Genomic DNA, 11,454 nt, shown 5'->3' with positions numbered 1-11,454 from the left:
AAAAAAAAAAGCAGTCATGATCACAGCTAGCAGAAAAATTAAGGTCTATTTCCAAATGAGGTTTTTGATGCATAAAACTTTCTCATGTGGCAGTGTTCTTTTTGTAAGTAATGAAACCATCCTCATTTTAAGTCAAATCCTATCTGCAACTTCTGTAGTAAGCAGGGAGGAAAAAAAAAACAGTGCTCACAAAAAAAGAGATTTCCCCCTACCCCCACACACTCTAGGTAAGAATTCTGAATTAAACAAAATGCTAGAAACATGGGGGAACTTACTGTATAAGAAGTGTCAAGTGCAAAACCCCTTTCTAGAATTCATTGCATTTAGTTAGGTGCAGTAGAAGACTGAATTCAGGAGTGGTTGACAGTGGGATACAGTGCTACAGATTGAACATGACCCGTAAACAGACAAACCCAAAAGCATGTGTTTATCCCACCACAAAGGGAAGACATGCTTGAGCTTGTCTTCCTAGCCTGCTCATTTCCACAGTTTGCTCTAGTATTATGTCCTCCCTCCCTTATTACCACTTCATTCCTGCACTCCTTCAAAGGACCACTTAAAGAATCTCCATAGTGCTCCTTACTCTCCAAAAGATTCTCTTGCTATGTTTACGGATACAGAGACAGTAGAAGAGTGCAACTCAGGCTGTTCTTCTATTCTAAGCAGTACTAGATCTAGAAAACAATGGGAACTGCCAGATCAAGTACTGTCCCATCCTTAGCTGTTTTAACATTATAGTTGAGGCAGACCATAGCTTTTCAGTCAATTGCTAACAGGTCATTTTTGATACATGGAAATATTGATCAACTGAAGAAAAAAGTGTATAAATATGTATATACACATACATACTTTCACTGGCCTCACCTTAGTCAACTTATTATACTCCTTACCACCCAAGTAAGGGAAATACATTAGGCACTACTCACAGCAAAAATCAAAATTGCAGCCAGAACTATTTGTTCACGAGGAGTATCGTTTTGGCTCAGTGAAGACTTTTGGATACCTTAGCTTACGTTCATTCTGTGAGGCAGCCACCATGATTTGATTTACCCAAAGTACTATTTTTAATGGGGCTGTTACCATCTTGAAATTGTAGTTTAAAGTTAAACAGCAATACAAAACATTTTTCAGTGTTTCCAGTGAAGGAGCTGAAGAAAAAAAAAAATCTGTAAGAAACCATTGCTGCAATTTTCTTTTAACAAAAGGGCAGATTTATTCATGTTTACAAACAAGTTTCAAAAACAAAAAGGAGAACATGTATGCTATCCACTAACAACCTTTCAAAATGCCAACAGCCCTCATGCTGCATGAAGGATTCTATAGATTAGAAAAAAAAAATAAAAAATCACAGTTCCACTCACAGTTCACCAAGACAGCACTAAACTAACATGTTTAGACAAAAACAAAGGACTAAGATTCTGATGTATTTTGATTTAATCCATTTTGCCCGAGATAACAGAAATATTTCAAGCAAGTTCCATCACATATTGATGTCCTGCATTAAACAATCCTACTAAGTTCTGAACAAAAGTTATTTAGTAAGTTTCTCAAAATTTTTTAAAAATTAAACAGTTGTTTCAAAACCATTAAGTAGTAAATGTATTTAAGAAACTAATTAGGACAGAGGCCATAACTTCATTAGAACACCACTGCTCATGTTTTTACAAAGCATTAGTGTTATCTATTTGGCTATTAATATTAGCAATTTATCTACAATATTTAACAAGGTAAATTGCAGGCAAAATTTAGTACAGTTTCAATAGAAACACCCTTTTCCTGAAAATACAGCAGTATTTGAAGGACTATTTTTTTTGTTTTTTTTTTGTTTTTTTTTCTCTGCATCATTTATAAGGAAGCTTCCCATCTATGAACAGGAACAAAAAAGTATCTACAAACCTTGTAAACAGATCTGTATCATTTATAAACATAAATAATCCAAATTATTAACAGCCAACAGCAGAAATTAAAGTATCAATTCAATGATCCAGGGCCTCCTTGCCCTTCCCAGCCTTCCCCTCACAAAAGGATCAAGATAAACTAAAGCTCTGCTAACACACTGTTCAGGACCATTCTTAAGTACAACAGATGATCCACAGGTCACTTATGCTGAGTTACTGTTTATCTGTCAGAGTTCATTATTACTCCCACCCCCAGAAAAGCACCCTCCAGTCTGGCAGAAAGCTTTTTTTAAAAAAATAAATCTACATTCGTACAAGTGTGTCTTCTGTTGAAGTCCAAGACAAGAATATCATCTTGTCCATCATAATGTGTGAAGAGACCCAGTTTCAATTTCTTTACAATGCAGCTAGTGTGTTAACATTCAGCTTACAATCAGAGTGATGTTTCCAAACTATGTAGCGGGCTCCCTGGGGATGAAGAGGTAGCAGACTTGTTCATGTCTGTTGTAAGGTGAATTCCACTGTCAATCGCATTGTTATTTTTATTGGGAGAGGGTGGGGGAGTAGAGTTGCGTTTTGTTGGAGCATCATCTTCAGCATCAGTATCATCAATAAGGGGAATATGAGGCTCGGAATCTTCTATTCTAAACTCAGGATGCGTCATAAAATTGTGAATTGAACTTCGTGTCTCAGGTTTCTCTAACCCCTCATACAAGGAGCTACGAAATGCATTCACCACTCGGATCTGTAAACAACAAAAAAAGGTTGTTAAAATGCTGCAGGCTTACTGGTAATGACATGGTTCTTATGAGTTTGAATCCACAAACAGCTAGACATGAGTGAATCGAATTTGTATGTGATGCAGTGGAACTTGCAATAACTGTAAAAATGAAGAGCATTTCAGTAGAGCACTGCCAGTCTACACAGTAGGAGAGAGTACTGCAAAAAGCTGAAGGGCCTAAAAATTCAGATATGGCACTAAAATTCTTCAGTTATTTAGCATGGGCTAAGCATTTTTCAAAAGTGAGGCCAACATTTTTTAAATCTACTTGTTCACAAATTAAACAAGTTTCAGTGATTTTTTTTTTTTTTTTTTTTTTTTTTTTAATACTGAGGGGGGAAAAAGGCTGAAAATAAGTTAGAGGATAAAAGGGTTACTAATTCTCATGCTAGGAATTAGGATGTCAACTGACTATGAAAAAGCCAAGCAAGTGTAAGCCAAATGGCACAATGACTGGACAAAGTGTCATGCAAAAAAGGATACTGCTATAACAGCTGTAAATATTCGAGTATATATCCATTTACCACACTAGAGAAAGTTTCTTAATGAATAATGATTTGTAAGTTTAAAACCAGAACCAGGAAATTGAACATTGTACTGTAACACTTCAGATGTAGCCATGACAGGTTGCAAGTTTGCAGAAACTAGCACAGAGTATGACAGATGATCAGGCTTAGTTTAATTGAATTTTCAATTTACATGAGTTAATGGACAAATTTCCTAGCTTGAAGATTATTTCAAATCTTTTCATTGTTTAAATAACATTTTTTTCAAATCAGAAAGCTAGCTAAAGTTACAGAATTTGTAACTAAATGTTTTGAAATGAAGTTATATAGAATAAAAGCAACACAACTTTACTTTGCGAACAATGCAGGTCCACATTGATGTTGGTTTAAGCTTTTCAAACTGCAGTTTGAAGGCTAAAATCACCTGTTCACATCCCCCTTCTCTTCCCAAGCCCCACACAGTTCCCTGACCAACAACAGGTATTGAGGATTCATTCATGAACTGATATAAAGCAAGCAAGGTTAGTTAAGAGTCAATAACCCCTCTGTCCAGCACTTTCATCAGAATACAGTTTCCCTTCTGGTACCATCCTGTTCAATTCTCAACATCTCTAGAAAACTCAACTTTTAAGTAACATGAATAATTCTTTAAGAAGGTATATAGTTCCAATCCAAAAGCTCTTCTGCTGTATAATTAGAAGTGGGGGGGAAATTCTAGAGTAAACAAAAAACTTACTGTTACAAAACAGTAAGTCCAGTTTAAAGAGATTTTTAGCACATTCAAGGTGATTTATTTCAAGCTGAGAGAAGTACCTCATGAGTAGCACTTTCATACAGGATGCACTGAGATCTTTGTAAATAAATATGACTGGACTTCCAGGTGAAGGAATGAAGCTGGAAGGTCAAGCAGATCTGAACCACTGACCTCAAGAGCTAAAATATACCAAACTCCCTCACTGTAAATGGAGGACACCCCCAAAAGCAACCCACTACCAAGTTTCTTATAATGAACAGTGCTTGTGTACGTCTTAGATTCTGATGGTGTTCTTTGACCTCTAGAAATAGTGGGGGATTCCCCTCCCCCTTCAAGAGCACTTTAACAAGAGTAGTTTGCTCAAAAGCTACACAAGTCCGTATTTTTAAAGTACAACTAGATAGCTGAGTCACATTGACAACAGAAATCATTAAAATAAGGAGGGTTGTCCTACTGTAACTACCAATACAGAGAGGAAAGGAAATATAGTGTTAATGTGCTTGAAAAGATAAGGATTACAACAGCAACTAATGTTTTACTATTCTCATCACAAGAAAACTGAGCACGCTCTTAAGGAGTTGACTTAGTTACATGAGCTTTAAAGTCCAGCACATTGCATAAACTGTTTTGGCACTTACTAAGAAAATTAGCAGTGACATTGTGCCAAACTGAATGTTTGCAATGCCTTTATTTGTCATGTTGCATCTCTGAGATTCTCCCACTGTGCCACTGATTTCTGTGGTAAAATGAAATACGACTGGCTCATGAGACTAGTTTTCCCTTGCTTCCAGATGGTAAGTTATATCATGAGCAGTAACAGAGAATAATTTTTGGCTTAACAGGACAGCTGTAATTATCATAGAAATATAAGCATATCCACAATAAAGGCTTGATTCATATGCAAACTGCATACTAAAGAAATGGTTTGGATCATGACACAGAACACTCACATGAACCCAAGACTCTGAAGGAGTCCAGCCATGAAGGCAGAAATCAGACTATCAACATTTTAAGTTATACTTGAAAGGGGAAAAGTTAGTGTTTTGAAGGCTTTATTTTCAACTTCCTAAGATAATCAGACAAGAGAGGTAACTATAAATAAATTGCATAAGTAAGGAGCAAACAAGACAATTTGTTATCTGTAATTTATACTGTCATCGCGCCTTCCTCAATTAGTACCAGAATAGCAAGGAATGCAGTAAGCACTCCAAAAACTCCTAGCCAGATGGCTGCTTAAGAGTTGCAACCTCACTTCACAGGAACATCTGAACTATTTCCCTGGAAACAGTTCTCTGAAAGAGAGACACAATGAAGTCACACATCTGCTTCTCATTAATACGTATTAGTTATCAAAAGCTGTTCTCCTGGAGGGTGTAGCGATAGGTAGTGCTTCTTAATGGGGAGCAAAAAAATAAATCCCCGCTATTACAGCATTGTATCTACATTGGTCATTTGAAGCAACGAGATGTTGCAGTGCCCCTTAGATTCTGCTCAAATGTCAGCATGGCATGAAGTTGCTCTCTAGACAATCTTGAATGTTTAATTAATGTTCTTGAGCATATTTAGGGATACAGGTTACTCATTAGCATTTTAAGTAGGAGATGCAATCCTGCACATCCTTACTGTTAAATCTACTTTTCATTTAGTGTTCTTGAGGTATGCAAGTTTGTGAGCTGAGCTTCTCAATACTACTGCAAGATAGGGAAATATCTTTTTTGCCAGTGGAGAACAAGTACAAGAGATAGGTGCTAGTGCAAGCTCACACAGAAATTTTGGCCAAGCCAAGAAGTTATCAGAAGAGGACATTTCTTTAAGACAGCTCCTGAAATTAAGGATCTTCATCCATCCAGCAATCTGAAAGTTTAAAGAGGAAAAAAAAAAAAAAAAGAAAGCAAGCAGTCTTCCCACAAGGGACAATTATTTTAAAAAAAATTATTTAACCAGCCTCTAGGACATTAGAGAAGGAGGTTAAACACGTAATGTTTAGGATATAATGCAATTAGGATGGAAAATTATTTCAACGATGGTTGAATACTGACAGTTAATATCTATAACTGCTCTACATCTTCAGATCCCAGAACTTAAGCCTACATACATGAGTAATTAAATCTCTAGCCTTTAAAGAAATGAAGGCTGAAACTGAAATGCCACTTAGAGCACAATATAAAGAGGATAGAATTAAGGTGAGACAAAAACTTCATTCTCACTGATGGCTTATGAACTGCTGCCAGAAGAACCTAGAGAGGAAAAAAATATCATTCGAATTTGAATGAAAGTTTTACCACTTAATGCTTAAGCCTTTTTTTCTTTTTATATTAGCTGATTATATGTTTCTTCTGCCTTGTACACATTTAAGAAGCCTTGATTCGCCACCTGAATCCTGATGTTGAGAAAGTTGTGTTATTTAGTAAAAGAAATCCAAAGGCAGAGATTCAGAAGTTCCTTATGGGCTACAAAGAAAATGCATTTAGTGCTCCATGTCCTAAATACATTCATTTTTTAAAATATCATTTGTTTTTCCACCTACTTGTTTTACCTTTTAAAGTATCGTGTGCTGTAGTGCAAGACACCTACTTTTGTTGGTCTAGTTCCATGATTATCAAGTATTCATTTATTTAACATAAGTCACCCTAAGAGGCATATACTCGAAAATTTACAACAGTTTTCCTGTTTTTCTCTTAAACATCCCTCTGCACATGAATGGATGAAGGCACAGGATGCGCAGGCTCACAGCTTTCATATTAAAGCCTTTTGTTGCAACTGTTCCACCTGTTCTCAGCCCTCTAAGAAAAAAAGTCTTGAGGACTCCACTTTGTGTCAAAGCTTTATGAAAAGCCTGAACGATGATTTTTAAATACTAAGGAGAAAATGAGAAACGTTAGGTATGTGAATTAGGAAATGTTAATTTCATGCACTTTAGGAACACACACTCACACCCCACAGTAGTAGAAGCAGTAGTAGAGGAAAACACTACATGTGTAGGGGTAGAAATATTTGTTACATCATGGTGCTGGCTGGCGATGGAGGGTTGCCGCCTTAGAGCCCCCTGAATGGTACTTCCACTCTGGAAAGCATTCACTACATCCATCTGCAAGGAATCAGAGATTGTGACAGCTTGCTCAGCAAGAGAGAGAGAGAACAAGAGAAAGGACCATCCCATCTATAACACACAAAAAGTAAAGAAAAAAGGCACTTTTTATAGAACACAGGCAAGAGTTGCATTTAGAGCTGAAGAAAACAGAGGACCCTGAGGGAATATACATCCATCCATACCCCCTTTTGCAAGTCTCAGTCACACCATCTAAGAACTGCCATCTTAGTCAAAGGATTGGGGATGGAGGGGAAAAGATTTCCCTCAGAACATCCACTGCGTCCTACCTTTTCCAAGACCATACCTGAGTTTGTATCCTGTTCAGGCCCCTAAACCATAAGATCTGACCACGACGTAATTCTCTCTCAGCATGATCAATCTCCTCTACGTCTTCCGCTAATTCTTCTTCAGGAATCTCTTCCTTTTGTGTTCCATGACCAGCTTCTTTAAGGAATTTCAGACGGCTGGTTGGAATTGTTGAAATCAACTAACAGTGAATGAAAATAGGAATCAGGATTTTTTTAAACTTAAAAAAAATAAATAGAATACCAGACTTCAGGCTTAACAAAATATCCTGTTCATGATTAGCAAAGTTGAAAGACAAATGATAAAAATGGGATGAGTGCATTAACATAGAGCAATCACTTCAGCCAAATAGCTGCAAAGCTGGGAATTTCCTTACCATGTCAACAGTAGTGTGAAGTTAAATTTGGATTACAAACCTAAATAACAAGACTTCATACTTGCTAGGTACACAAAATTCCACTGTAGAATTACTTGACTATACTAGGAAGGAGCAGTGCTAAAGCTAAAAGAGCCATAATTCTGTAGATTGTGCCTGTATCTAGTAGTGCTACTAGATACTTACTAAAGAACTTTCAAGAGCTTCAGTTTGATAAGCGTGAGCTGTCCCTTAATTGAGAACTACAGCATTTCATTAGAAGTAGCCACAGCTAATTCAGAAATACAGGATGGACACGCATTCTTTTGTCATCTGGAAAATATCAATCCATTTGCAAGATGAGCAATGCTTCCAGAACCATTATCCCAAACCATTGATTTGCTACTTGCTGGATATTCATTCATCTAGCCCAAACTAAACAAAGCTATATGGTCATTCCAGCTTTCCTTTTCATCTCCACCTTCAGTGCTATTCTGGTGAACTATGTAGTTAAGGGGAGTCATCTTCTGATATGTTCCATCTAGCAGATCCAGTTCAGTTTCCAAGCCTGCTTTCCTTGTGCCTCACAAACCTAGAAGGCTGTTTCAGCAGCTGCAGAGGAAAAAGGACTGTTCCAAAAGCAAGAAAAACTGTCCTTTAGGCTGAAATTGCTACTGTGAATGCTCCAAGCTTATATGTCATCAGTATCCCAGTATCAGAACCAAGTTTATACTATTCTCAGAAAGCAAAAAGCTCTTCTACCTTAATGAGATGGTGAAGCAGCATGAACTACATCAGGGAAGCTTTACCCTTGCAAGACACTTTGGGTCAAAGGTGTTTGAAGTCATCTTGATTCTCTTCTGGGCTACCTTTAAACCTCATCAGAATGACTCTATTTGATTTCTTTAAATAATTTATTTTCCAGAGAACCTTACTCCTAAAAAGCTTATACTGACTGTTAGAATATGCATCTATGTGTGTATTTGCAACTAGAAGTTACTCTGCCAGTTTCATATTGAAAACTGAAACTTTCTTTGCAAGATGGAAGAGAAGGAAAGGGAAGGGAAGAAATATTGGAAATCTCTTCATGTGCTATGAAAAGTTTAGACAAATATGCCATTAAATAATGGAAAACTAGGTACCTCTAAAGTTTTGTGTAAATAAGGTTGCAGCTTACGAGCACTGTTGTACATGCAATAGTAATGAAAATTCTAAATACAATTGCCTAATGGTTGAAGAACTTTCCAATTATTTCATAATTATGAAAGTGAAGAAAATTAGGGAAAAAAACTGTTTTGAGTTTGCTGCATTTCTTGCTACTCCAGAAAGCTTAAATAAAAATAAAAAAACTACCAAGTGTAACAATTCTGATTTTCAAGGAAAACATTAAGTTAAATATATTTAAAGATTAGTATCTTAATTGCGTCTGTATTCTTACAGAAGTTCTTCTAGAATTTATCTGGCTAAACATACAATTTCACATTTAAGAGGTAACTACAGCTGCTTCTAGTTAAAAGTTACTAAATATAATCCAGCCACAGTATCCAGTTACAAAATATAACTAATCGACCAAGTCAGAGTAGGGAATATCCAACTAAAAGACTTTACTGAACTAGACAATTTTAAGCAGTATTTACTGTTAAACTCTGTATATACATATGGTCCACCTGAAAGAAGAGGGGTTTTGAGAACTGGTAAAGCACATTATGTGGAAAAAACAAACATACCAAGGCAAGTAAATATTTGGCATTTTGAAAAAAACTGGTTTACCTGGCCCCAGAGTAGTGTTCCCATGCCCAGGAAGATGGACCACAGCCACTGTTCAATCGAGAGTTCTGAGCAACTAAAAGGTTTCCCACCAAATTGCACAATAATTATCTGTGAAGAGGAGCATCATTGTCAACATACAACAGAAGTTATGAATCTGTGACCTTTTACCAAAAAAATTCCTTCATGCTTCAACATCACTATAGACAGAATTCTACATTAAAATTCATGCAACTTTCCATCTTATTAAGCATACCTTCCTACTGTCTCAGCAGTTCAAGCTACTTTTTAACCTAAACAATATTCTCTTGCTTTTCGGTATTTCAAGAACCATTAAATAGTTTAGTTATTCTTCAAATGTTATGTTCAGAAAAACCTGCCGACCACCATTCTTCATGCTTACAGTTTTTTCCTTCATTTGACATTTACAGCATGTAATTGATACTACAAATTTACAGTGATTAGTTATCATACAAATGCCCATCTTGGAACCAAATTAAGTAATAAACTTCTACTGTTAACAAATCTTAGCTCCACAAGAGATAAACATTTCTGAAATAGTCCAAAAGACCATTAATATACATTCTGTCAGTGTTAAATGCAACACTGTAGATGTCATGCTCATGACTACTTACATGGCAAGACTTTGGGGGAAAAAGAAATCTCAAAAGGTAAATTAAATAAGCTCTTAATACCTTATTTATTACAAGAAGCTGTACAGGCCCTGAGGAGCAAGGTATCCCACTGCACAGGAATTATATGCATGAAAGTCTGTGCCCTGAAGAATCAACAATTCAAGTAGCAGGGCAAGTATGAAAAGGAGACAATATTGATCATTATTAAGTAGGACACCTATGAGCTGGAAAGCCCCAAAATATCTGTTATTTTGTTAAAACAGAATAAATCACTTTACTTAAGACAACTCAAGAATGAGTTAGTTGGAAAGGTATTCAGTCAATGTGAACCCAGTTGCAGTCAGGAGCAATTTCCACATATTTGGTTTTGTTGCACAATAACAGCCTGCTATATATGCAACCCTAAAAATAAAAGTAGCTTTGAGAGTGTAGTCTAAAGCAAACTAAAACTGGGAGAATAAGAAAGTGAACTAACTTTACATGAAGCAAAGGTGTATACATCTGCATTGCTTGAACTGTTATGACCTTGGTCAACTTTATGGAATTCCAAAGTTTAAGAGGCTTAAGGTTGGGATATGTCTTCATAAATCCAGAATAACTTTTAAGTCAAAATGGGAAAAAAAGTTCTGTAAAAAATGCAATATACTAATTTGTTGGTTATTTCATTGCACTTTTAATGATAAATTAAACATTAAGGCCAGTTAGAAGGTAAAGCTACCTCATATAAACTGTTTTCTTTAGATGTAGCTTTGACTTGGTATTTGTAAACCTCAATATGTTAAATTGATCAATTTCAGGTAATTCATCTTGTTAATAAATACTGAGTTAAATAACTAGCTCTTACAAATCTTCCTATATACAAAAGTAGATGGTCCCTAGATACCAGTGGTTATTCAGAACAAAGTAAGAATTAAGGCAGCAGCATCTACATAGATAACATTGACTTCCGAAAGAGAAAGACAAAATCGATACTTGAGCTTGAGTTTCTAAAATTTGATTCATGTTTGTAGTCCCGTTAATTAAGGAGATGAGAGAAGTTATGCAGTGCGAGTTTTCTACAGTTCTGTTTAAAATTGGCTTTTGTTCAGATGAACAGGCAGATATTATGGGCAGGAGTCCTGACTATGGAGGAATATACAACTTCATTACACTCTGTAGTAAGACTAGAACACTGAGATCAAACTGAGGGACTAGAGAATTCTAAAGGTAATACAAGTGTTCCTACACCTCAATTCTAGTGTTTTGCAACGAGGCCTTACCAGAAAGCCCTATCAAGCAGCACTTCCAAGTGATTTCTAGTGTTTGACACTGAAGATTTTTCTCATTACAGAAATGAAGCACCTGGCACTAGTTGGTTAGTA

At 36.2% G+C, this 11,454-nt stretch overlaps 1 protein-coding gene and 1 long non-coding RNA gene across 5 annotated transcripts in view; one reads left to right on the top strand and one right to left on the bottom strand.

The window, feature by feature from the left end:
• The window catches only part of LOC112962366, a 60,244-nt gene that overhangs the window by 25,452 nt on the left and 23,338 nt on the right, over positions 1-11,454 (top strand). Inside the window, exon 4 of one of the 3 annotated variants that reach the window (XR_003252279.1) lies at positions 6,650-6,916. The exons of the other annotated variants lie outside the window; for them this stretch is intronic. This is a non-coding gene — a long non-coding RNA (uncharacterized LOC112962366). Of the gene's footprint in view, positions 1-6,649; positions 6,917-11,454 lie in introns of those variants that run through there. 3 annotated transcript variants of the gene reach the window in all.
• Positions 1,184-11,454, bottom strand: part of ATP2B1 (ATPase plasma membrane Ca2+ transporting 1) — a 65,461-nt gene continuing 55,190 nt past the window's right edge. The window contains exons 19-22 of one of the 2 annotated variants that reach the window (XM_026058432.1): positions 9,462-9,569; positions 7,335-7,517; positions 6,941-7,099; positions 1,184-2,643 (exon numbers count right to left, since the gene is read on the bottom strand). In XM_026058432.1, the coding sequence (XP_025914217.1) occupies positions 2,332-2,643; positions 6,941-7,099; positions 7,335-7,517; positions 9,462-9,569 (762 nt within the window). In that variant the 3' untranslated portion in view covers positions 1,184-2,331. The remainder of the gene's footprint in view (positions 2,644-6,940; positions 7,100-7,334; positions 7,518-9,461; positions 9,570-11,454) is intronic. The other variant, XM_026058431.1, reaches the window with a different exon arrangement.

The sequence above is a fragment of the Apteryx rowi genome, unplaced genomic scaffold (genome assembly GCF_003343035.1).
Source record: "Apteryx rowi isolate R43461 unplaced genomic scaffold, aptRow1 scaffold_147, whole genome shotgun sequence".
In the NCBI taxonomy this organism is placed as follows: domain Eukaryota; kingdom Metazoa; phylum Chordata; class Aves; order Apterygiformes; family Apterygidae; genus Apteryx; species Apteryx rowi.
This window is presented reverse-complemented; position numbering and strand designations above follow the sequence as displayed.